Source organism: Lissotriton vulgaris, unplaced genomic scaffold, assembly GCF_964263255.1.
Source record: "Lissotriton vulgaris unplaced genomic scaffold, aLisVul1.2 SCAFFOLD_1412, whole genome shotgun sequence".
Lineage (NCBI taxonomy): Eukaryota > Metazoa > Chordata > Amphibia > Caudata > Salamandridae > Lissotriton > Lissotriton vulgaris.
In genome coordinates, this window is record NW_028255290.1 from 343,935 (window position 1) to 371,905 (window position 27,971).

Here is a 27,971-nt window from a genome sequence, read left to right on the forward strand (position 1 = left end):
TAGCATGTGCGAAGATATGGATACTAATAACTTAAGAGTGACCGAAATATTTCAAGCCGACGTCTAATATGCATGAACACTGTTTTTGTTTCAGTTGGGAACCCAAGAAGAAGAACCAGAAAGGTAACATAACTTTATGGGAAGTATCTGAATCTTTTTTACCTAAAGACATTTTGCAATTCAATGTGCATGAAATACAGGTCAGACAGTACCCCTTCCTATACCTTTAGAATTTCAATTTCAATAAGTGTTCTGTAAATATAATCTCTGATTCAAGTTGTGAGCCTTTACCAAGCAAGCTAAGTATATATAAGGGCATACGTCTATATTGGACTAAGGTACATATTTTCAACAGAATGGCGGAGTGTGGTGTTATGTCAAATTTGGTAAGGCAGTGCTCTGACATTCTGAAAATGCAGGGGTGCGCAATATTTACAATGATATGGCACAACCCTGTGTTTCCTTAGTGCTGGCACTAAATTACACTGCCTAGCGCCATTCATTGTAGGGAATGATTTTTCAGGTGCAGGAAGGTGTACCTTCTTGCACATATACAATCACTCTTGTCAATTTACTCGTTTTATGTGTGCTGAAGATGCAGAACACAAAGAAACAGGGAAAGCAAGGAGGACTTACTCATTTATCTTTGTTGCCCCAGTTTAAGCCAAGGTTTTTCCTGGTCTTATTTTTGGCACTGACCCATAACTTGTAAATATGTGTTGTAGTGGAAAGCCCACTGCAACACACATTGCCCACCCCTTTTACTCTAGGTGCTGTGTGAATGGGGGCCTTTTTTACAAGGCAAGATTAATCCATGTTGAGATGGGGTCCCTGGGGTCAGAATCAGCCTGGGAGGGGGGTCGCACGGACCCCAGTAACTTTTTATTTTATCCAAAAAGTAAAATATAGGTCAGGCCCCGGGGGACGGGGCCCCTGGGACCCAAAATTGTCCAGGGAAGGAAGGCCATACAGCGCCCCTTCCTAAAAAGAAAAAAAATCAAAAGCCGGCAACTCCTGGGAAGCCCCATTTTCTCGACTACTCTGCAAACGCACCTCCTGGCATGATCTTGGTTGGGGGATGAAGTCCCCTTCACTGATGAGGCTCTTTAGGGACCAACTAACCCTCCAGTTACCTCCAGTAAGCCCCACACAGTGGGATTGCTGAGAGGTAGTCGAAGGCCACTCCCTTTCCACCTCTCTGAAAACACGCCTCTCCACATACTGCCGTTGGGGAAATGAGGTCCCCTTGCCTCCTGAGGGCATCTTGACTAAAGTGGACGTTGTCCCTTAAGCAGCAGTGCACCAGGAAGCACATTTGACGAGTGGTGAAAAAAGGGGCCCTAGCCTCTGACCACCTCTCAGCAATCCTGTTTGTGGGTCTCACTGGAGGCAACAGGTGGGCTGGTTGCCCCCCAAGGACCCTCATTAGCCAAGAAAACTTCATCCCCCACTAGTGATGTGCCAGGAGACATGTTTGCAGATTAGTGGAAAAAAAGGGCGTGGCCTGCTATCAGTTCCCAGCAATCCTGCTGTATGGGACTTACTGGAAGTAATAGTAAGTGTAATTGGCACCCAAGGGCGTACTTGGGGGCAAGCTAGCCCTCCTGTTATCTCCAATAAGTCCCACAAAGTCCCACACAGTGGGTTTGCTAAGAGGTCTTTGAAGGCCACACCCACTTTCACCACGACTCTGCATTTGTGGGTCGTGGTCCACTACTGGTTAGGAGATGAAATGCACTTTGCTTCAGAGGGACCTTGGGGGGCCAAGAAGCCATCCTGGTACCTTCAGGAATTCCTACAGAGCAGGATTCCTGACAGCTGTTCAGAGGTCATGCCCCCTTTATCAATCACTCTGCAATCATGACTACTAGTAAAACAAGCATATGCAAGAGTTAGATCTATTGACATTGCAAATGTAATAATTTTTTCATTATGTGTTTTGGAATGTAGTGGGTGTATGCGACGTGCAATGGAATTATTTGGTACGTTGGACAGTTGAATTATACGGATAAAAAGTTTGTGGTATTTACTTTACAGGAATTATGTGGATTGGGATTGTGTGTTCTTGGAGTTTTATTATATGGGGTACTGTTTTAATTTACTGGTACAATAGTGAATTATGTGGTGTGTATTGTAATTCTGTGGTGTCTTATATAATTGTGTTATTGATTTATGTTGAATTATGTGATGTGTAAAGGAAATGTGTTGAGATTATTAATGTGATGTGGAACTGTGCAATTGGGTGAGTAAAAATAGATAATATTTGTAAAGTTTAAAAATGCACTATCCCCCCTCCCACACACCAATCGTAGCGGTCAATTTCAAATGTTGTTTTTTATGCCCTGTTTATTTAAACCTTTAAAAAGGTTTTCCCAAATAACAAAATATATTAAGTTTAGAAATGCTAGTTAGGGCCTACAAAGTGACCCCCAAACAGGATTTAACACATGATTTATAATTGATACAGACCCCAAAGGCAAAAGCATGTGCTTTAGAGAATAAACTAAAGCAAGAGTTAGAGCTATTGGAGTTGTAAAAGTGTTTAATCTATATGTTATGGAGTGGAAGTACATGGTGGATAGTGGAATAAAGAGTGTTAGTTTGGAATGGTTAGGTGTGGCATTGTGTGGGGTGGGTTTGTGTGGTGTGGAGTGGATTTGTCTAGTGGAATTATGTGGTATGGTGTTCTGTGAAATTCTGTGGATATAAATTATGTGGTATTGATTGTATTGTAATTATGTGGAGTGGGATTATGTATCATAGAGTGCAAATATATGGAATGGTGTTTTGTGTTGTGCAGTGTTATGTAGTGAAGGGCGCGCAAGGTGGTGCACAAACAAGATGGCCACACGCCTGTGAGGCTCTTGCTGCTTGGCAGCCTCATCCTATTATTATCTGTCATGAATACACAATATCATCATTGAAAGTGCCTGCCAATTGTGTATCAACATACCCCACAGCTCCGGCTTGACGTTTGGCGGCCGCAGACACCACAGGGCACTCCCGAACCTGCTGCACTCACGGAGCGGGTCTGACATGGTGCATCGCTGGAGGTGGACTCGGCTGCTGTTGCTAAGTGAGTCCTGGGGATCTCACGAGGTGCCTGTGCCCCAGCTGATTCGCGCACTCATCCGCGACCTCCTGGTTTGTCTGGCCATAGCGAATCTAGATGGGTGGACTCTCGCTTGCACCCTCACATATTGAAACAAAGGCAGTAATCCAAAAATACTGCATAAAAAGAAACTGTTGACCTGCTGGGTCCCGTGCTGCCGGGCCACTTTTTATGCTCGCACTACCTTGGTAAGACGCTGGAGAATCTCTGACCCCCCATGGAACCGTGTGCACTTGTTTTCTGCAGTAACCCACTCATCCCTTAATGCGCAATTGCTTTTCAGTTCCATCACCTGCCTTTTCTACAAGGATATCCTTCCTGGAGCCCACTGCACGTATCCAGAGGCACACTATGTTGGGACACTAACGCTGGATCTGTCACCTGAAAATCCCAACATCTTTTGGGAATAACCGCACAGACACGCACCCTCTAACATTTCCCCCCCAGCATGGAGGCAGATGCGGGGAGTGAAGATCTCTGCTGCTGGGAACTAGTGCGGAGGGCTTACCGGTTCGCGGTGACATGCCACTAAGCGGACTGCGCTCGCATCCTATCTGGGCAACAGAGACATTGCAACAGTCCCGCACAGGCCTGTACCTGTCCTTGCATACTTTTTTGGGTCGGGTGAAAGGCGGCTATTACCGTGAGTGTCTGCACTTTAAAGCTTCACAGACATCTAAGGTACTCCTGACACACTGGTACCAACCCTGTTTGCAATGTGGCACGCGTTTCCGCCAAAGGCCTGCTTCCACTGTGCAGCATCATGCTCCTCTACATACCCTTATTTCCAACACGTCCAGCTTCACTACCACCAAGAAAATACACCAGTTGGGGCTCTGACACATTTGTATGATGTGCACAGTGAGATTTTTCCTCATTACGCTTTGACTGAGGGTGCAGCAAAGCTCAGAGTCTCTATACACTTTGCATCATTGAATCATTTGCCTCTATGGAAGAAGTAAACATCCGCTGCCATCATTATCCGGGATATAGCCAGAACTAATCCAATCTGCTTTCTCTTAGGACAGTGCACTGATGGGGGTGCTCTTCTACACCCTTTCCACCAACCTATTACCACCACTATAAACGTCACGCCTCCCCTCTACTGGTCGCTTTATAGACAATAAAAATCACTCTCACTCAAATGAGGAAAACAGATGGCCGGCAATCTAAGCTCCTCTTTGAATCTAAAAAGGCTAGGGCAAGGTCCAGTTTGGAAGAAATAGATCAGCCCAACGAAGAACAACCGCAAACGTGGTCTCAAACTGCCTTTGAGTTAGTAATAGAACCTGTAGATGTGGACTCTGGTAGGAGTAATGCAGGTTCATACCTATTACAGCTAGCTGCATAGAGTGCAAAAGTCATGCACAGTAAAGCACACTGGTGATGGATTGTGAAAGATCCACACTGAAGCCTGTTCCTTTTGATGTATGCAGTGTGTTGTGCCTGTACCTAAATTGTATGCTTGACCCAATTGCAGAATGTATCCGCACATGCACAGAGTGACCAAACCAATTTTAAAGTGCAGGTTTTGTATGCCTTATGGAAGGGGCACTCGCATAAAATTCTAATGAGCCCCAAACGGAAGCCTGTTCCTTTTGTTGTGTGTATTGTGCTGTGGACTGGGAAAAGGTATAAATGGCAATCAGTAGCAGAAGCAGTGGCACAAACAAGTCAATGATTTATACTTAGAGTGGTGATGGAGCACACATTGACAAAGCCAATATCTCTTGAATTGGTGCTGGCCTTTTGGCGTTGTCAATGCTCATTGTGTTTTATCATGACTTTTGTAATATTTATTGATGGGGTAATTTCTAGAACCTCAAACTATTTCTTTAGCATGAAAATGTGTGCATTGCCATAGCAGTCCCTTGAACTGCAAGGAATTGCTTTGTGTTTGGACGTGCTCTTTGTGAATGAGCAAATTGCCCTATGCTGGATGCTGTAGAAGGCAGAAGAAAAATGTAAATGAAACAACTGCATGGTGAATTTATAAGTGCTTTAGTTTTGGTGGCGTGATTGGATCAGTACATGGTGCTGGCTGGGTGATTGGAGAAGTGCATGGGTAGTGACAAGGAGATGGCTGGACTACATCAGTAGTGCTCAGGAGATTTTAGCAGTGCATGTGTTAGTGCCTGACCATTGCATAAGTACATGGGTACTGACTGGATGATTAGAGTACTGCAAGGAGAGTGCATGGTGAATTTATAAGTGCTTGGGTTTTGGCGGAGTGATTGGATAAGTACATGGTGCTGGCTGCGTGATTGGAGGAGTGCATGTGTAGTGACAGGGCGATGGTTGGACTGCATCAGTAGTGCTCAGAGGATTGTAGCAGTGCATGTGTTAGTACCTGGGTCATTGCATGTGTACATGGGTATTGACTCTATGATTAGAGTACTGCAAGGAGAGTGCATGGTGAATGTATAGTTGCTTGGGTTTTGACGGAGTGATTGGATAAGTACATGGTGCTCACTGCGTGATTGGAGGAGTGCATGGGTAGTGACAGGGCAATGGTTGGACAGCATGGGTTGTGTTCAGGGTATTGTAGCAGTGCATGTGTTAGTGCATAGGTCATTGCATGAGTGCATGGTTAGTGAATTGATGATTAGAGTGTTTCAAGGAAAGTGCATGGTGAATTTATGAGTGCTGGAGTTTTGGCGGAGTGGTTGGATAAGTACACACATGTCACATATGTCTGCCCCCTCCGTTCACCACTGTGCAAATGCACCCCGAGGCAGGTTTCCAAATTGAGAGATTAAATCCGCTTGAATCCTATGGGTTCCAGGGGGCCAACTAGCCCACCAGGTACCTCCAGCAAGCACCACAGAGCTGCGTTGCAGATAGGTGGTCCAAGGCCACGCCCCCTTTAACACCTCTCTGCAACACAACTCTGTGGTACTTACTGAAGATTCCTGGTGGGCTAGTTGGCCCCACAGATCCTCAGGATTCAAGCAGACTTAATCCCCCAACTTAAAATACGCACCTGAGCGCGTTTGCACACTTGTCACATCAGGCCCTGCCCCCTGCCTTCACCACTATGCAAACAAGCCACATGGCTCATTTTAAATTAGAGGATTAATTCCCGTTAAATCCTGAGGGTCCCTGGGGTCCAACAAGCCCACCAGGTATCTCCAAAAACTGCCACAGAGCTGCCTTGCAGAGAGGTGTAAAAAGGGGAATGGCTTTGGACCACCTCTCTGCTACGTAACATTGTGGTGCTTCCTGGAGGTACCTGGTGGGATAATTGGCCACCAGGGACCCTCAGGATTGAAGGGGAATTAATTCTCCAACTTAAAATGCGCCACAGGGCGCATTTTCACAGTGGTGCAGAGAGGGGGCGGGTCCTGATGTGACAAATGTGCAAATGTACCCTGTGGCGCATTTTAAGTTGGGGGATTCACTCCCCTTGAATCCTTAAGGTTCCTGGGGTCCAACTAGCCCACCAGGTACCTCCGGTAAGCGCCACAGAGCTGTATTGCAGAAAGGTGTAAAACGGGGTGTGTCCTCAGAACACCTCTCTGCAAAGCAGCCCTGTGGCTCTTACTGTAAGTACCTGGTGGGCTAGTCGGCCCCCAAGGACCCTCAGGATTAAATGGAAATTAATTCCCCAACCTAAAACACGCCACGGGGCGCGTTTGCAGAATGTTGCTGGGAAGAGGCATGGCCTTCGGCGCAATGCTGGCTTTTAAAAAAAATATTTTTTAGAAGGGGGGCTGTGTGGCCTCCCTTCCTTTCCCTATTTTGTTAATCTTAAAAAAACATAAAGCAGAAGGGGGCAGCATGGCCCCCTTCAGAGGCCATTTTCGGCCCAGGGGACCCCATCCCCCGGGGAATGGCCAGTATTTATTAACTTTTTATAATTTTTGGACAGGGATGGTGAGGCCCCCATCCTCAGGCCATTTCTGGCCCTGGGGACCCCATCCCCAGGGACGGCCTTTCCTCTTTTATTTTTTTTTATAAAGAGGCCACATCTGGCTCCAGGAACCCCATCCCAATGGGGCCTGGCCATTCTTTTTTCCAATTTATTTTTGGGAAGGGGGCCCCCCTCCTCAGGCCAACTATGGCTCCAAGGACCCCGTTCCCCAGGGCCCGCCTGCCTTTTCTTTTTTTTTGGTTTCAAAGCAGAAGGGGGCCGCGTGGCCCCCCTTCCAGGTCACATAAGGCCCCGGGGACTCCATCCCCCGGGGCTGGCCCTATCCGTTGGGGACAATTGGGGAACCCAATTCCCCCCCATGGGTACCTGCCGGCTCCCGTCTCCTACAGGAACTGGCATTGCTTTTCCACAAGGGGAGCTGCTGACATGCAGCTCCCCATGTTGAAAAGCAATCTGCTTTTGATTTTGGAGTCGAGAGCAGGTTTCCTGTTCTCGCTTCCAAAATCCAAAGCAGAGTTTGCTAAGACTGGGCAGGAGCCATGCTCCCACCCTCCCAAAGCAAACAGTAGTGTTCTCTGGTGGGTACCCCGGGACACTGCAGGAGCCGGCCATGGGGGGTGGTGGTCCCCAGGGCCATCAAGGGTATTTAAAGCAAGCCCCGGGGCGGCAGTCCCCAGGGCTGCTGGGGGCCATGTGCCCCCTGCAAATATTTTAGAAAAGCACCAGGGGGTGGTGGTCACCGGGGTTTGGGGTTCCTTGGAGGACCACAAAAATTAACAAAAAGGAAGCCCCGGGGGTCGCGGTCCTCGGGGCTGCAGAAGGGCCATGTGCCCTCCCACATAGTATTTAAAGCAAGCCCAGGGTGTTGGCAGTGCAAGGGCTGTGGGGAGGGGCATGTGCCCCCTGCAAATATTTTTTATAAAAGTCCCGGGGTTGGCGGTCCCAGGGGTTTGGGGGTGCTTTGGAGATCACCAAACATTAAAAAGGAAGCCCATGGAGGTGGTAGTCCCCAGGGCTGTGGGGGCTCCCAGGGGCCCCCACTACAAAAATAAATGCCCCCGGGCCTTGGCTCACCCGGGGCTTTGAAAACGAAGCACGGGAGACATTTTTAGACAGATAATCGCACGGACACGACCCCGCCTGAAAATAAAACAAAATGGGTTTTTTGGGCCTGGGGGACCCCCTGAGCAGGCCTGGGGGGTCGGGGTTATATCATCCTGCCCCCTTTTATTGTTTTTTTATCATTTTTCTCACTTTTTCTTTCTCCCTCGGTCGAAGTGTTGGCAGCCAATTAGAGCCAAGCTTGTGCTCGGGGGGTAAAGCTCCCCCCAGATATCGACACTCTTTTTTTTTTTAATGTCTCAGGAACTACTGAATGGATTTACACCATTTAACAAAAATGACTCTTTCTGAATCATGTGCTACATTTTTGCCAAATATGGTGTACTTCAGTCCAGCAGTTGGGGCTGTAGCTTTGTCTAAAGTTTTCTATGGAAAATAACATGGGGTAAATGAGTTTTGGGTCCCCCATTTTTTCTCAGCCTCCGCTTGGTGAATAACCCCGAAACTTAGTCTGGAGGTTACCTGAGCGGATCACCAGTTTTGAAAATTTTGCGAAGATTTATCAACCGGGGCCAAAGTAATTGGGGAAACAAAAACGCAATGAAAACTAGGTCCTAGCTATAACTACCTACTGGAGACCGCCAGTAGGTAATATTTATATATATGTATATATATTCACTGAAAAAAACATAGGTTTCAGGGGCGTTATAGTTAAATGGAAATTTCACTCGTACAAAACCATAGAAATTCCCCCAATATAGTTAGTTCAGCTAACTATAACTTGCACGCCCGCAATGCACTGATGATGACGTCACATATTACATCACTCAAGACATGGTCATCACTGATGACATCTCAAATGACATCACTGATGACATCACTGATTACATCATCCTTTTGATAGAGTGGCTGACCTCCTCTCACCCTAATATAACCTTTGATACACACACTCAAAAATACAAACTAACATTTTCAAAACAATGGACATTCCATTCATTTCATGAAGCTTTATTCGGTTCAAATAGATGACCATAAAAGCACACACAAATTACAACATGATAACAATGATAAAACCATTAATACATAATTCATAACATCGTATGAAGTAAGATGTAGTTATTTACACTAAAAAGGCATATCTAATCAATTAACCAAGATTTTTTTTTTTAAATCATGCATTTCCTAGCATTGATGCACTGATTTAAAAACGTTGCAGTATATAAACAGATGTCAGCTGATTCCAAGTTAAAAATTAAATTCATAGCATGTGCAACTGTTCGAAGTCTGTACTTAATAAAGTGCAGTTTGCAGAACAATAGAAAGTGTACAGTGCTTTGGGTGGATACATTATCACACCTACAAGGCCCAGTCGGATGATTCTTTATATTAGGATGGGCCACCAAACAGTGGGCCATTCCGAATCGGAGCCTTGTTAATACAAATTTATGAGAATTCCTTGTCACCATGGTTAAATACAAAGGGAAACCTACCACTGTGGTATATTTGTTATAGAAAATAACAGTAGACAAAGATCTGGCTGCAATTGCCCGCTTTCTCCCCATGAATGTCAAGAAGGTAATTTTCATTTCGGATTCAGAGATCATAGATGCTGCACCAGGATCATCTAAAAGATTGAGGTTAAAAATGGCTGAAAAACAAGCAACAACATATTTTAACCAGGGAATGTTTTGGTATTTGTCCAGGCGTAAACAATCCTTAACGATAGATCTATTAAATTTCTTGTCATCCTCTAGCCAAATAGACCGCCAAGTCATCAGAGGCCTAAGGCATAATAGATCAGTTAAGTGATTGACTGCTAGCTATCGATGGATTAACTCAGTCGAGGTCGACTTGGGTAAACAGAGGACCCTTTTTAGAAATAAATTTTCCTCCAGTTGTAAATCAGAGACACTGCTGTGGCCCTATACTCCTGCCCCATACAGAGCTATAGTGGCACATCTAGCCTGGTACATTTTTTACATATCCCTTGAGCGACGATCCCCTATCTTAGCGGCAAATCTGTAAATACCGTGGGCATTTTTTGCCATTTTATTCCGGATATTAGTAAATTCATTTTTCCATTTCCTGTCATTAGAAAAAGAAATACCTAGGTAACAATATTTTTCCACCTGTTGCACCTTCTCTCTATCTATAAAAAAGGTCTTTAAAACTCTGGCTTTAGCTCCACAGGTCATGGTGTACGTCTTCCCTTTATTGATTACCAATTTTCTATCTTTAATAAAGGAAGGAAAACAGTCCATTAGTCGCTGTAGTCCCACCGGGGTCCTTGATAATAAAACAGCGTCATCAGCGTATAAGAGCACCGGCACTGGTACACCATTGATCTGAGGGGCATCAGCATTAACTTTTTTAAAAATGACATCGATTTCATTAATGAATAAAATAAATAAGAGGGGAGCCAAAACACAACCCTGTCTAATTCCTCTTCTGACACTACATTTTTGGGTGCATTCTCCTCAAGTACCAAAGCGCACACTGGTTTTCAACTTCTCATATAACCTGGCCAGGAAAAAGATTTGTGGAATTTGTGGAATTTGTGGGGGTATTTATAAAGCGCAGCGTTCGCTCCGGAAGGAGCATCTTGGCACTGAATTTCCTGGTAGAGGATCGAAATCACATCGTAGTAGCTGTGGGAGTTTAGATGGCTGCCTTGGTGTAGTCATCCGGAAGGTTAAAAATCCAAGTTTTTACCAGTTTTCTGAAGGGCTTTTCTTGGGTTTATTATACCTTCGGGTGCGCCTAGCTTCAGCAGCGTTGGCCACAGTAGTGCATGGTCTACCATATCGAAAGCACTACTCAGGTCTGCGAAGCAGAGGTACATTGAGCCTGGTTTGGCTTTGGTGTACTTCCCGATCAATAGATCAAGATTAACACATTGATCGAGCCTACCGCGACCTTTTCTGAAACCAAACTGACTATCAGCTAATATTCCATTCTGCTCAACCCAGTCCTCTAATCTCACAAGCATGACTCTACTCATCACCTTGACAGATGAGTCAAGGAGAGAGATTGGGCGGTAATTCTTTGCATCAGTCCTCATACCCTTTTTATAAATTGGTACTATAATTGATTCACCCCAGGTTGCAGGGAGCTCAGTATACACAGCTGCATTAAAAACAGTTGTAAGAAGAGGTCCCCATACTTCTGGTGCTGCCTTATAAACATCTATAGGGACTCCGTCAGGGCCCTGGGCTTTCCCTCCTTTACTGTTACGTATTCCGCATTAAACCTCCTGGACTGAAATGTCAAGCGGCAAGACCGCCCACTGATTTAGACAAGTCTCTAAGAGTCTATTGGAATCGAAAATATAAGAAAAATGGGCAATCCACACTTCACTCCATACATTAGATGTTAACTCTGGTGTTTTTTCTTCTTTTAAGAAGGGGGAATTAACAGTGGCCCAAAATAGGGTGCAGTTTGAAAGTTCTGCCGCTTGGTTAAGAGAGTCCCAAGCCAATTGCTGTAATTCACATTTCCTCAATTTGAGCTCACGCTTATACTCCATTCTCAGGTTAATTATTACATTTTTGTCCCTGAGCTTGTCTGCTAAGGCCGGCTTGAGTTTAGTTAATGCGGCAGTGCATTGATGGTTGAACCAACCCGGTCCACTCCTACATCGTCTGATATTACGTCCAGTAATCGAACTACCTTCCCAAAAGCTGGTATTAAAAATAATTCGATTATGATCACTTAATGTGGTGACTTCAATTTGTGGGGGGGCACAATAAGGGATTATATTCGATGACACGATCACATGGTCAATGACAGAAGTGGCATGCCAGTTTTTGAAAGTAGGAATTGCCAGTCCATTAACGTCTTTACAGCACTCCACTATTTCCAAATCATGACAGCCCATAAGCTTATGCAATGCTTCGCCATACCCACTGTGTCCAAAATGCAAAATATCACACTCCGCATTATTGGTAACCCCACAAACCTTCTGTGCTGACATTTCACACAGTCCAATAATAAAATCCCCCACCCAGATAAAATCAAATACAACATTGGCTTCCTGGCACAGATTGTCAATAGTTGTGGCCAAATCTATCACTAATTTAGTCCTAGTGCCATCAAAAACATTGTTGTAATAATTGATCAACAGAATGTTACGCTCTTTACCCTCTATTAGCCATAAGATCTGTACAAGATCATTTACAGGTATATACTTGTTAACCAGAATAGGACGTGAAATACTTACAAGTGTGAGGAGACCCCCTTTGGGTCTGCCTGGTCCCCCACCCATTGCTAACAAGTTGTGGGAGACAAATCCATCAAAGTTAACTTCACTTGTACTCCACGTCTCCTGAAAACATAAGATATCATGGGCATTGATGAATTCTGTCCAACCAGGGTCTTTCTCCTTAGATTTCAGCCCCACCACATTCCAACTGGTAATTGTTGTGCCTTTTTCCCTAGCTCTATCACTGTCATACACCAGACTAGTGTTTCTCACCCCACACTCGGTCCGAATTGCTTTATTTAAGTCCCCACGTACAGATAGGGCACTTTCACCCAACTCCAGATCAATATCTGTACTGGTTATAGACTCTGGAGCCATACAGATTATAAATTACTGAACCACACTATTGCCTTCACAAACAGCCATAAGAGAACTAATAGGCTCCTGAAGTCGAGATTTCCCTGTCTGCTCGGGTCAATCGTTGGCATTAGAATTTAGAATCTGATATCGATTTTGCATCGTGAGATCAGGATGTGGCCTTTGCACAACCGGCCAGGGTTTACCTCTTCTACCATCGTGGGGGGGATACCAAGTGGACTATAGAAAAACCCAAGTGAGCGAGCACACACATTGCCATCAGTTATTGGTAAAGATGCTGCTCTCAGGAGTACGGTGGCTGTATGTTGTGGATGCTTAAAATTAATTATAACACAGTCACCCCTAACATTTTTCCTGGAGCTCCCAATCCAGTGCACCCTTCTGGTCGTCAAAACTTGGTCTGCAAATGCAGTTGGGAAGCCGCAGTAACTGTGCAGCCAAGATACCATTTTGGTTTTTAGGGTTTCGTGTGTTTCTTGGTATTTACCATGCTCAACTGGGGGGACATTAGTTAAAACTACCACGTATGGGGCACAGTCAGGAGGAACATTAGGAACGCGCCTATGTCTTACCTCGGTCCATTCTTCATTACCGTCGGCTTTTGTTACAGCCTGAATGTCATTACTGACTAGAGGCACAGGAGTTAAAGGGTTACTAATACCATTATCGCTGGGGACATTCCAATATCAGGTACAACAACCTATTCAGTAATTTCAGGATCTACACACCGCCACTCATTCACCAACAGTCCCTATACAGTAACTCATACATGTACTCACTCATCATATGTACTCATACACCTATACATCCTGTTACACACCGCCACTCATCCATAGAGTTACTCTCACACATAGTCACACATGCAAACAAAGTATCAAACATCCATTTACTTGCATATACAGTTATACAGACACTACCACACTTACTTTACAGAAAATTACACACTCTCTTAAACAATCACTTATAGAAACACCTACTTATTTGTACAGGAACTCTTCCAATCTCTCACTTTCACATATACTCACTTATATACACCAATACTCACATATACTAGTTTAAAACATATGTAGTTACTCATAAAGACACTATTGAGACAGTCATTCACTCACTAACACACCCATAAACACACTCATCCACCTATACAGTCCTGCACACATGCTGTCTTCAACACATACATACAGTGAGTCACTCATTCATGCATCTATGCACTAAGTAATACCCCCCACCGAACCATACAGACACTCATACTGATACTCAAAAAAACATTGAATAACCCATATAGACACTCCCCAACACATGCAGCCACTTATACACAAAGTGAGAGAGTGATACAGATATTTACATATTTAAACATTGCTCATGAACCCATGTATTCACTAAGATACACTTAATCAGTCAGTTATACAATCAATAAAAAAAAATCATCCATTTAGACACTTATATGCCCATTTGTTCTTCCATCGACCTTGAGATATACATATGTAAATCATATTTAATTTTCAGAAAAACCCAAATTCACTAGATGATGTCATCAGTAATGTCATGAGTGATGTAATATGTGAGGTCATCAGCAGTGCATTGCGGGCACGCGAGTTATAGTTAGCTGAACTAACTATACCAGGGGAATTTCTATGGTTCTGTACGAGTGAAATGTCCAACTAACTATAATGCCCGTGAAACTTATGGTGTTTTCAGTGAATTTCTATGGTTTTTAAATGCTAATTTCTAACTATAACGTACCTGAAAAATATGATTTTTTCAGTGAATTTCAAAGGTTTTTTAAATTCTAATTTATAACTATAACGTGTCTAAAAACCTATGTTTTTTTCAGTGAATATATATATATATATTTATTATACTATATATACATGTAAAAATGTCTTGGTCCGCCTGTTTGTCTCAGTGACACAAGAAAAATTTGTGGAACTCAAGTCTGCACGCTGACAAGGTCCTCTTATGGCTCGGATGACGTCATAAGGTGTCGCAAGCGGAGCTGTGCTATTATGACATCCTCGTCGACGTGGGAGAGCTAGGAAAGAATTTCCATGGAATGCTGGTGCAGGAGATATTCACCTAAGTATTCAGGCTAGTCCTGTGATCCGAGGTCAGAGGCCCTGCAGATTGCACATGAGGTGGGGTGCCCAGTCATGTGCACCGATGGGGAAGTGAAGTGACAAGCACCACAACCCACAAAAAATGTAACAAGGGCACTGAATAACACAGGATCTTCTCTTTTTATCTGGCAAGAACAACGAAGTTAAAATGCCCTAGTACCAAAATGTGGAATTAGTGCTACAACTGTCTTCAAGAGGACCTGCGATGCTGCTTCTGCCTACCATACCTTGGAGGCGGCACATGGGTCACGCAGTACGGTCATACCACAGTGGGACGCTCACTCATTGACCTCTCATGGCACTGCTCCACACTTCAGGAGGACGCGTTCCATTAGCTGTGTTTTCTGATGATGTGTCGCGCTGGCCCCGTCCAACAACAGAACTCCTTTAGATCCAAACAGACTCTTCCACTCCCTCACCGGAAGAGAAACTAGGCCAAGTGGACACTTTCACAATACAACAGCTGGGAATACAATTTTCGGTAAAAGAAACACATTCCTTGCTCCTAATTAATCAAATAAACGCCTTACTGAAGACCAGGGGCCAGCTTCGATCGGTAAACAGCCTTTACACTGACTTTTTTACTTCGGAATACCATTACGCGTGCATTACCACGCATGCGTTGTACATCGCAAAGTCATTACTATGAATTTTTTTCAAACGCATGGTCATTTACCACGCATGAATTTACAACAAATTTTGTTGTAAAGGTATGTATGGTAAATAACCATGCGTTCTAAAAAACATGTAGATGATCCACGTCGTTGTAAGGAAACATAGACTGTTCCATTTCCTCACAACGACGTGCACTGCCACTCAGAGATGACCTGAAGCAGGAACGACGAGGAGAGAGAAACCACGAGGAGGGAGAGGTAAGGGGGATTGGGCATGGTGTGGGGGGTTCTTTTCTAGGGTTTAGGGTAGTGCAGTAGTGCTAGGGTAGTGTAGGGGGTCGTACTGGGGTAGTGTTTTAGGATTTAGGGTAGTGCAGTGGTGTTTTGGTAGTGTAGGGGGTCGTGATGGGGGTAGTGTTTTAGGGTTTAGGATAGTGCAGTAGTGTAGGGGGTCGTGCTGGGGTAGTATTTTAGGGTTTAGGGTAGTGCAGTGGTGTATGGGTAGTGTAGGGGGTCATGCTGGGGTAATGTTTTATGGTTTAGGGTAGTGCAGTGGTGTTTGAGTAGTGTAGGGGGTCATGCTGGTAGTGGTTGTTTTAGGGTTTAGGGTAGTGCAATGGTGTTTGGGTAGTGTAGGGGTCCTGTTGGGGGTAGAATTAGGGTTTAGGGTAGTGCAGCGGTGTTTGGGTAGTGTAGGGAGTCATGCTGGGAATAGTGTTTTAGGGTTTAGGGCAGTGTGTGGTGTTTGTGTAGTGTAGGGGGTTGTGCTGGGGTTTTGTTTTTGGGTTTAGGGTATGGCAGTGGTGTTTGGGTAGTGTAGGGGGTCGTGCTGGGGGTAGATGTAGGGTTTAGGGTAGTACAGGGGTGTTTGTGTTGTGAGGGGGTTAATGGTAGTGTAGTGGTGTTTTTGTAGTGTAGGGGGTCATGCTGTGGGTAGTCTTTTGGGGTTTAGGGTAGTGCAGTCATGTTTGTGTAGTGTATGGGGTCGTGTTTTAGCGTATGGGGTAATGCAGTGGTGTTTGAGCAGTGTAGGGGGTTGTGCTGGGGGTAGTGTTTTAGGGTTTAGGATAGTGCAGTGGTGTTTATGTAGTGTGGGAGGTCATGCTGGGGGTAGATTTAGGGTTTAGTGTAGTGCAGTGGTGTTTGGGTAATATAGGGAGTCATGCTGGGGGTAGTGTTTTAGGGTTTAGGGTAGTCCAGTGGTGTTTGTGTAGTGTAGGAAGTCATGCTAGGGGTAGTGTTTTAGGGTTTATGGTAGTGCAGTTGTGTTTGTGTAGTCGTGTAGGTGGTAGAGTTTTAGGGTTTATGGTAGTGCAGTGATGTTTGTGTACTGTAGGGGGCCGTGCTGGGTTCTAGTGTTTTAGGGTTTAGGGAGGTGCAGTGGTGTTTGGGTAGTGTAGGGGGTCCTGCTGTGGGTAGTGTTTTTAGGTTTAGGGTAGTGCAGTTATGTTTGGGTAGTGAAGGGGGTCGTGCTGGGGGTAGAGTTTTAGGGTTTAGGGTAGTGCAGTTGGGTTTATGTAGTGAAGGGGGTTGTGCTGGGGTAGTGTTTTAGGGTTTAGGGTAATGCAGTGGTGTTTGTGTAGTGAAGTGGGTGGTGCTGGGGTAGTGTTTTAGGGCAGTGCAGTGGTGTTTGTCTAGTGTAGGGGGTGGTGCTGGGGGTAGATGTAGGGTTTAGGGTAGTGCAGTGATATTTGTGAAGTGTAGGGAGTCGTGCTGGTGGTAGTGTTTTAGGGTTTAGGGTAGTGCAGTTATGTTTGGGAAGTGTAGGGGGTAGTGGAGGGGATAGTGTTTTAGGGTTTGTGGTAGTGCACCCAACCAGCCACAATATCCATGGACAAAGTGGATACTGACTCTTTTGAATGCTCCGCCAAGTGAATAATTTGTGTCAAGGGCCCTACCACGTCCAAGACCTTTCAATTCCTTTCTTAGGATCCCTCATATACTTGGAGAAAAATGTACATGGTTTCTCATCAATTTCAGGCGTGTGTGCCACCTTCCCCTTCAGTGAGGGCCTGGGGCATTCTCCCCTCAAAACAACAGTAGAGGGAGAGTAGAGGTAATGATAGAATCACCCCCCTGGCTAGTATTTATAAACAAAAAGATTCTATCAATGTGTGATGGTGGATTTTTGATTTTTATCTTTATTTTTAGTGAAAAACTAATACGTGAATGGCGAACTAGGCTCTCTCTTAGAGTGACAAGACGAGGGCACTTATGTGCTTTTAAAAATACCCCTCACACACTAAGAATCTGTTGTAAAGGGTAAATGAAGAAGGTACACAGGGCGTCAAGGCAGTAAGGAGTTTATTCAAGTAGAGCGCAGAAAGACCCGACCAACAGGACCGGGATCAAACGGGCAATAACGGCCGTTAGCATGGAACACTGGCCACGTCAAGGAAACAAGCAGCTCGAGAGCAGCACGAGATGCATGTTGAGGACAGGGGAGAATATAACACATCTCCTTTCCTTAAACAGTGGAAAGAGAAAGCACCTTACAGTAAATTAAATAAAACACAGCACAATACAAAAGTAAAGATATTGCTTATAACACATAGTTCTCAGTTTAAGAGCAAAAGAAACAAATATACCATGACCATGTAAATAGCATTGTGAATAGCACTGCTCAGAACAAATATATCATGACCATGTAAATAGCATTGTGAATAGCACTGCTCAGAATATAAGCTTTCCAAGTAACATAAAGCTATGTAACCCCACTCCTTTCCTTGGATGAGCAACATTACACAAAATCTTTTAAGTAAGCAGGAGCAACTCTTTTGCGGGCTGGTCTGCAAGCCTCTTCAGCAATAACCTCTTTGGTGACAGGCACATGAGTGGTTGGCTTGGTCTTTTTCTGGTAAAGCGCAACTCTGCGCAAATTCCAGGTTTGCCCATTCTGCAGCCTAACGTAATTACCAGCCACGGACTTCACCTGGTAAGGCCCTCTAAACTTGTTAAACATACTCTGATTCCCGCCAGGTTTTACCTTTACCAAATCCCCTTCAGCAATGTTACTGGGAGCACAATTCCTTGACTTACAGTGACTACCGTTCTCTACTTTCCCATGTAGCCAAGTGGGAATCAACTTGGTACCCGCAGGCCTCCCTCTCATGAGTTCAAAAGGTGTGACAGACATGTTACTATGAATGGTTGTACGGTATGCCCATAACATTTCTTTGATCTCCCTCTGCACAGACCGACCAGCGGCCAAAGCCAGTTGCATAGTGCCTTTTACAAGTCTGTTCACCCTCTCGCACAATCCGTTCCCTTGAGGGTTGTAGAGTGACGTGCGCAGATGCTTTAAACCCAAAAACACAAAATAATTCTCCATGTTTGCCGAGGTAAGTTGTGTGCCATTATCTGTCAAAACTACCGAAGGGATCCCTTCACGCCTAAATATCTCATCTAGAACCTTAACTGTGGATTCAGCAGTGATGCTCTTCATAAAGGCCACCTCTACCCACCTAGAAGACGAGTCCACTAATACCAGAGCAAACCTTTCAGAATCCAGCAGGTCATGAAAAGGTCCTATGAAGTCAACACAGACTTTCTGCCACGCACCATCATCCGAGACGATCTGTCCCGTAGTACCCTTGCTGGCACGAACCTGTAGTCTCTTTTCCGACTCTTTACATGAGTGACATTGCTCCACCCAACTCTTCACCTGTGCATCAACTCCCGGCCACCAGAAGTCAGCCTTAACACGTTTGCCAGTAAGGGTCTGTCCTAGGTGGCCCTCATGCGCTAACGCAATGATACGGGGTCTAAGGGAAACAGGTGGTATGTACTTCTCACCCCGCACAAGGATGAACTCAGTAAGCAAAGAAATTTCATCCTGTAACTGCACGTAAGGTCTGAGTGCGGGAGAGACCGTACTTTGCCTAGATACACCCTCCTTGCACATCTTGATCAAACTCTCCATCACAAGATCCTTTTTCATTTCTTGCATCCATCCCACCCTCGTCGCCAAAATGTTGTAAAGGGTAAATGAAGAAGGTACACAGGGCGTCAAGGCAGTAAGGAGTTTATTCAAGTAGAGCGCAGAAAGACCCGACCAACAGGACCGGGATCAAACGGGCAATAACGGCCGTTAGCATGGAACACTGGCCACGTCAAGGAAACAAGCAGCTCGAGAGCAGCACGAGATGCATGTTGAGGACAGGGGAGAATATAACAGAATCCCTTAGTGTCATGCTTCATCATTGGGGTCTTCCCGTCCGTCTATGGGGCGGGGCGTCCTACGACCTACGAACTACGCGGGAGCACTGTTGTTTGTGACAAAGGCTATGTGTAGGTGCAATGTAGGTGTGATCAGTGAAGTGTAGGGACCTAATTCAGTGAGTGCAAGATAAAAAGTTAAAAATTCCCTGGCAAGTAGAAAACATATATTTTATTAACTTCTCTGACTGGGAACATTAAAAAGGGGGGTTTGTGAGGTAGGGCTATTAGCTCACTACCTGGTCGACATGTTTCATAAGCAGTCCCCTACTGCTTAGTCATCAGGACCTCTAGAGCTCCCTACAAATTGGTACTCAGTTCTAAAGTGGTATGCCTATTGTCCTACAAAAAGGTAGCAAAAATCGGCCACCTATTTGAGCTTCTGGGCATGAGTTGGCCCTCGTTGAAGCGTACAAAATGACCTAGTATGGTCTCCGTAAAGGAATAAGTTCAATATCACATTATTATCGATAAGTCTCCTTATTCAATCAAGGTTCACAACGCTGCGGAGTGGCCTCGTATGCCTAGAGCATTCAAGTCACGCTCACTGTAGAGGGGAGGAACAGTAGTGTACTCCTGTTTACTCGCTAACAGACTAAATTGTCTGACGAGTATCGTTTGCCTTAAATCTATGTGGACAAATTCAGACTCACAAAACACACAAACACGCAACTCAATACACTAAAATGGCACCATTGCAATGGGGGACTTCGGGATCTATATACAAAAAATGTCGATCCAAATGACCGTCGGATTTGTAATCAGGAGAGGGAGGTGGCAGATAACGTTCTCATTATCACTGAGGCGAAAAAAGATATGTATACATACTGATTTGGCAAATGTTAGCTGCCCCATGAGCTGGCAGGCGAAGGGTTTTCCACGCGGTACACTGTAAAGAAAACCACACCTTTTTCTTAGTTATACAATTCGCGTGTAGATCTTGCTGCCTCTCGTAGTGAAAGTAACCGAGTTTAGAGACTCGTGGTAAGAGTCTTTGTACTTACATTTACCGGATTTCATGCAATGCCTTATTCCTACCCTAGTGCCGCTCTGCAGACTAAGAAGGCGTTTTGTCTCCTTCCTAGTTAAAGTTCAAATGCGAGTGGTGTTTGCATCACCTGATTACGGGTGGTGCTGAGAAACTGGTGCGCTAACCCAAAATGGCCACCCATAACGGGACAAAGGGAGGGTGATTCCGCAAAGTGTTTCATCTGTTTCTATGCTCTCTGTTGGACTGCAACCTAAATCGAGTGCGCCTTAACTAAGGGTACCCCTCGTATGCTATATTTATAAAAACAAGAAATTTATTTGATCAATTTTAAATACCATTGCAGAAGATTTTTTTGTTCATTATTTGGTGGACACGTAAAAGTTACTGGGTTTGCTATAATTGATCGCGAACTTGACGCATCAATTGAAGCATATATTACAGTGAACAAGAGATTCTACTTCTTGGCAGATGTCATATGTGGGCTAGGCGACTATTTGGAATGTCGTACTTTCCCTCTCCCTCTAAGGGAAACCCGCCACCGGGGTCTACAATAGTGGTGACAGCGTCGCAATTTTCTCCGGGCTCCTCCTCCTCCCGGCAATGTGCCTGTTTTAGCTGGGAGCTACTGGGACCCGCCACCACCAGATCTGGGTCACTGAACACCCCAGGGATGCTTTTCGCCAGTTTATCAACCTGATCCCTAAGAGGAGCCAGCGCCCAAGAAATAGCCAGATTGATGGTGTGGTCCACTGCTGGAGGGAGAAGTTGGTGGGCCATTCCTCCTTCACTTCCTGGTAGGAGGAGTAAAAATGGTCTTCTGGAGAAGACATGATAGCAGAAGGTGTGAGCACAGAACAAAGGCCCTTAAAATCCTTAAGGTAACCCCCATGCCGGTGGTCCAACAGCTGGGCTTTCCCCGAAGCTATTATAGGAATAGACTGAGGCACAATACCAATTACTATCGTGGATGTGTGGGGAAACACCGCATAGCGGTGTCAAAATTAGGCGTGGGTTGATCGGGAACTAAGCGGACACTAAAGGAGTGACCAGATTCCCAAATGCGTGTAAAGACCAGCGGGAGCGCTCGACGCCCTGAGGATATTTACATTCAGGTTAAAACCCTTGAGGGTCTAGCTATCCCAAAACCCATCATAGGTCGAACTTTGGTGCCCAGGCCTGACTGAAGGAAGTTGTGTGCCAGGCATGTCTACCTGATCTGTTTTGAGTATGAGGACTTCTTTTTTTATTTCTTTTTGATAGTTATCCACCCTCCCCACCTTGGGGAAACTTCCCTGTTGACTACGGGTATTCTACAAAGGTTACTTCTTCAAGCACTCCCAATTCCCTAAGTTCTTGGATATTTTTTCTTAACTCTCACTGCCTGTCTTGTGTAGCTCTGGAGATATCCGAACTTAAAAGGAAATGTCCAGTCTCCCTTTGCATGGGTCCCTGCTTTGAGGGACTCCGCAAGAATATTTTCTTTAAGAGAGTCTGTATTAAAGTCAACCAGGATTCTTCTCTAAATTTTTTTTGCTGATCTTCTGGAAAACAGATCGCGTTTGACCCTTTGAATGTCCTCTTCTAATTTAAGTTCATTGATATCTGGGTTAACTTCTTTCAGGAGACTAATCGTGAATCTCTTGATACTCTCCCCCTCAAACCCTTCTGGTACAATCAAAATCCGGATGTTATTTCTATTTGCATTAATTTCAAGGGCTTTTAACTTATCTCAAAGCTCCTTATCCCCAGGTTTCAGTGTCTTAATCTCCCTTTGGTTAATTTCCACCTTCTTGGTGACTTTTTCCTGAGATGTTTCCAATACCACTACTCCATTAGGGCATTGATCTCTACTTCTAGAGCCTCACATACACCTTGAATTTTTTGTTGATTTGATTCAGACAGAGCACATTTTTCTCTGACCTCAAATATTAGTGTAGACAGAGGTTTCTCCATGTCTACCTGTTTATCTCCCCCTGGCATTTCCCATCAAATTCATGGGGTAGGGACAGAGGGGCCAAAGCCCTTAAATTCACCTAATCATGCTCCAAATTATCACTTTCATCTAAAACATGAAATCTGTTGATGGAGCTGAGTGTGTATTTACTTCCTGAGGTCAGCTTGTTCACACCAGATATGTTCATTTTGTTAAGGCTACTATAGAGCTCCAACTCGAGCGCTAGCTCAGGGTGCAGCACTTGTTGGGGAGTGAGAGGGGCAGGAGGAGGGGCAATCTTCTCCCCTTTTGACTGGACCCTAAAATATGAGCAAAGTGAAGGCGTCATTTTCACCCATTCTACCTTTTTTGGGACCTTCCTCCCTGTTGTCTTCGGTAGTGTTTGGTCAGCTGGGACTTTTGGGACACAGGAGGACGAGGGGTAGGGGGACAAGCTCCCTTTAATTGGAAGTGTTTTCCCCTGTATGACTAAGGGAATTTTGTTTTGTGCAGCGAAAAGTTGTTGGCGGGAAATCTTTGACTTGTCCTTCTCTCAAATATGCTTGCTTCTCGGGATATATCTTTTAGGTGGTTAATCTAGGGAGATAGAGGTCAAATCTGGTTTGCCCCCCATCCCTCTACTAATACCTATTAACCCTGGATCTGGGCTTTATGGGTCTCCCCATAAATTCGCTTTTTCCCAGCTCTTCCCACTCAATGGACTCATGGATGGACCGGGGCTGACATCCTCCAGATTGCCTTTTATGAAGTCCCAAGGAAGACTGCAAAGGTCGAAATAAAATGGCCTCTCCACTGAGCACAGCCATGCCGGCACCTGAAGTGCCCCTGAATCTGACCCTTGGGGTGGCTCGCCAACCTCTGCTAAGCTGTGCCCCATTCTCTGCTCAAACACCTGCTTTGGATCAATAGAAGGCTTCCGTCATTCAGGGGGTGCCATCTTTGGCTTGAAGCAGCCACCCGGAAGCCAGAAATGCCACAAAGAGCCCCTGCCAGTACCTCCAGCTGCCAGGACTAGTGGGAAGAGCAGTGAGCTCCGCAGGAGGTATGCAAAGTTGCACCAGCATGCCGTGGAAATGGGAGAGCTCTCAACCGGCACTACCTGTCTCCCGCCATGTTTCCTATCCTTTGTCCAAACCCATCAATGTTGACAGTGCAAATGTATGGGAGTCACTCCGGATACCTGAAACAGCACACGGCCAGGAACAAACAATATTGGCTACACCTTCTATGGGGGATCACATGATATGTTTCTGAGCAACATTGGAAATATTCTTCAACCCAGCATCAACTATTGCAATTCTCTTAGCAGGCCTCCCCAAGACCCACCTAACCCCTCTGAAAACGGTTCTACATTCAGCAGCACACTTCAGTATATGGGGAATAAAGAAAAAACACATCTCACCTAAGCGTGGCACTTTCCACAGAAGCCACTGCAATTGATAAGACTGCCTTTGGAAGGCTCTATGCCATCATGAAATGCAGAAGCTATGTTGTTGGAGCCTCTGACCTTTACAAAAGAAAGATTTATGGGGCAATCTTTCTTGGGTAGTGATTTCGGAATATGGAACTCCTTATTCCTGAAACTACACACCACCTCATTGCCGATCTTCAAGATGGAGCTGAAAGCCTTTCTCCTTCAAAGACATTTTGGCCAGTTGTCATCTTAGGCAACCACCCTATGATAACACTCCCCAACATTTTGAGCAACTGCACTACCCTGTCTCACTTGACCTAACCTTGCTGCTACTACCTATACCACCTTCATCCTCTAACAATCTGTAAATATGTGCCTTTGTAACGATCAAATGGAAGAACTACCCCTATCTTACTGTATCTTGAAATCAAACTGGTTTTATTGTAGAGCACTCCAAAATCTTTGAGTAAGGTTGGCGCAATATAAAAACACATAAATGAATAACTAAATCAAGCAGCTGATATCATTTGACAATTAAATGGATTCTTGTGTGATGGTTTTACATATTAGGAGTCATTTTGAAATTTAAATCGGTTGTATCCAGTATGAGGCACCAGACACACCACTTTACTGAGTAATAATTCAAGAGATGTTATTTTAAAGTCAGTAAGTGCTTTGGAATTAACAAATAGACATTGGAATTTGCCTGACAACACCCTTGTGAACCCCAACAGCATAAAGTAAAGGAAGAGGGCTCTAAGGGAGAAAACATGTTAATTATCAGTTCCTGACCATTTTTGGATTCACTTCTTAATATTCTTTCCACAGGTGAACTCAGACTAATCCTTGTCGGCAGTGCTGGAGCTGGGAAGAGCGCCACCGGAAACAGCATCCTGGGGAGGAAGGAGTTTGAGTCCAGAGCGTCAGCAGTGCTGGTGACCAGAAAGTGCCAGAGGGGGGAGGGAGAGTGGAGGGAGAGACATCTGGTGGTGGTGGACACTCCTACCTTCCTTTCCCATACAGTCCCTGAAGAGGAGGTCTCTGCAGAGATAGAACGGTGCGCACAGCTCTCCTCCCCGGGCCCACAAGCCCTCATCCTCATGCTCCAGGCCGGACGTGTCACCAAGGAGGAGCGGGAGTCCGTGCAGAGGATACGTTTTCTCTTCGGAAAGGAAGCACTGAAGTTCACGGTGATTGTGTTTACTCGGAAAGAGGACTTGGGGAGTAAAAACATACAAACCTTTGTCCATGAATCTGATGCAGAGCTTAAAGAGCTGGTCAAGAGCTGTGGGGAGAGGGTCTGTGCCTTTAACAACCGAGCGACAGGAGCAGAGAGGGAGGAGCAGGTGGGGGAACTCATTCAGCTGATTGACAACCTGGTGGAAGAAAATAAAGGACAACTTTGTAAATTTAATAAATGAGGCACTACTGGCACTTTTGCCTCGCTGGATTGTCACTTTTTTGACGTTCCGGTGGTGCAATGTGCAAACAGCATATTTATAAGGCCACATAAAGCTATGTAACATGAGTCTTCATGGCCTTATAAATATGAGCTACTTTCATGCAGAGAACTGGGGGCGTTCCCAGCAACATCCATGGCCTTTTGACACTGCCCCAGATTTACGAGAAATTGTAACTCTGAGGCAGCACCAAAAACTTAAGGGAGGCGCAACGAGGAGAAATATCTTTATCTTTCCTTATTTTTCCTTTTTCTGCAAAGGTTCCTGCATTGGCACATGGCAGCCCATTGTACGCCGGTGCGGGGGACAAGGACAGGTATGCACATTACCTAATGGATACTGTGCATAGCTGCCCTTTTCTTGTGCCATATGGCAGTGCAGAAGCAAGGCCTGTTGCACTGCCCTATGGAAAGAACCCATACACGAGGCCCTGAAACTCTTTGAAACAACTATGTAGGAATAAAGAAGAAGTAATGTCTGATGTATGGTGGTTACAGTTTATAGTTCATGCAGCACGCACACCACTACAATGTCCAATTCATTTTTATTTAAAAAAATAATTAGTAATATTTCAACCAAGTACTATGCTGAATAATATACATTTAATGATATTAACCTGGCCCTAGTACCTATAACTTCTCTGTGTCCTGACTCTAAACACATTGTTAATGGATGTAATACTATGGCTAAACCTACCATTAGAGCAAAGAGCATTGTTTTTCTACAGAACTCCTTCTTTTTGGGATCACATCCATGTAGATATCCGTAGCCCCAAAGGAATCTACAAGATATGCAAAAAAAAAAAATATCAACAAGTCCTTCTCACCACAATCTCCGAATGTTGCATACTGTTGTGATAGGGAGTTTCAAATCTGACATCTGCCAAAACCCCTTCTTCCAGCATCCTAAAGCCAACATTCAATGCACATTCAAACATTGTAAATTGTATACTTAGTATTCATTATGTCCTAAACGTCAGCAAATGATGTAGGAATTACTAATACTTTAACGAATATATAAACAATTATACATCTTGCTCGAATTAATAAAATGTACACCCCAAACATTATTCATCACATATGCTTAATAATGTCTACTAAAACTTCTTATTTGACTTGTGGCAATATAGTATTTCGTTTAGTGTTAAGTCACGTAATTCCTCCCCCAACACCTGAGCAAGAGGTCTACAGTTAAATGTCTTAACAAACAACAAGTGTGCTCTCTCCCTCTCATCCTAGGTTAGGATCTCTTTTTACATACTTATTTATGTGGTATTTCTGATCATGCAAACATCAAGAAAAAGGAATGATTTCATTTGAAGCCTCACAGGGTCAGAGTTGTAGTTACAGCTACTATTCAGCCATGTCAATAGAAGTGGCTCCTATGCTCTGAAGACGGTCTCCAAGGGTACCAGTTTTATATGTGACACTATCCTACGGTTGGGCGTGGGGGACCCCTATGCCCTCCCTGACCAATATAGACCTATTAGGAAACATTTCCAGGGGAAACCCTGCACATCAGCAAACAGTTTGGGAAGGCATCCATCAGTCTAGAGGTCGGAAAGAAGCACATCAGTCCTCATTTTTGGGCAGACACACATCATATCAGTTTACAGGCTAGGCAGACCTACGTCACATTAAAGTTGAACAAACACACATCAGACTTCAGGTTAGGGAAAACACATCAGGCCAATGATTACGTAGACACACACCAGTTTATATTTTAGGTAGACACACACCAGTTTACAGGTTAGGGATGTACACATCAATTTGTAGGGTAGGCACACACAGATTAGTCTGCATGTTAGACAGGTATGCATCAGTCTACAGGATGGGCAGTCTAATAACAACAAATACCAATATTAATAATTATAATAAGGAAAATAATAAGAATCATAAGGATAACAATTATTGCAATGTTCCAGCACTAGGGGCCTCATTTATGAGGCCCCTTGCGCCATCGGAACTTCACTTTTCATGAAGCTCCGTGGCGCAGAAGCCTGCGTGGTATTTATCAGGCAGCAGTACGCCAGTTTTTGTGGCGTACTGCTGCCTGATAAATATCAGTCCCTTTAACGCAGTGTTCTGCGTTAAAGGGGCTGCAATGGGTGTTGCTGGGGGCGTTCCCAGCAACATCCATGGCCTTTTGACACTGCCCCAGATTTACGAGAATTCGTAACTCTGAAGCAGTGCAAAAAGTTTACGCCTCCCCAGGGGAGGCGTAAGGGAGGCGCAACAGGGAGAAATGTCTTTATTTCTCCTCGTATTTCCTTTTTCTATGTGTGCTGCATTCTACAGCACACATAGAAAGAGGAAAAGCCTCGTGATTATTTTTGTACAGAAAGGTTTCCCTTCCTGTACAAAAATAATCTTCCCCACAACGCAGGCATCCTTGCACCATAGTGCAAAGGTGTCTGTGCTGGCGCAGGCAGCCCATTGTGCGCCGGCGCAGGGGAAAAGGACAGGAATGCGCCGTATCTTACAGATACGGCGCATTTCTGCCCTTTTCTTTTGCCGTAGGGAAGCGCAGCAGGCCTTCCTGCTGCGCTTCCCTACGGCAAAAAGTCATAAATGAGGCCC

At 44.8% G+C, this 27,971-nt stretch overlaps 1 protein-coding gene across 1 annotated transcript in view; it reads left to right on the top strand.

Annotated features, from left to right (window-relative positions):
- LOC147659181 (GTPase IMAP family member 4-like) overlaps positions 1-27,317 on the top strand; it is a 63,006-nt gene extending 35,689 nt beyond the window's left edge. Inside the window, exons 3-4 of the mRNA XM_086951917.1 lie at positions 95-123; positions 24,761-27,317. Of these exons, the coding sequence (XP_086808043.1) occupies positions 95-123; positions 24,761-25,353 (622 nt within the window). The 3' untranslated portion in view covers positions 25,354-27,317. The remainder of the gene's footprint in view (positions 1-94; positions 124-24,760) is intronic.
- The last annotated feature ends 654 nt before the right edge of the window (positions 27,318-27,971 follow it).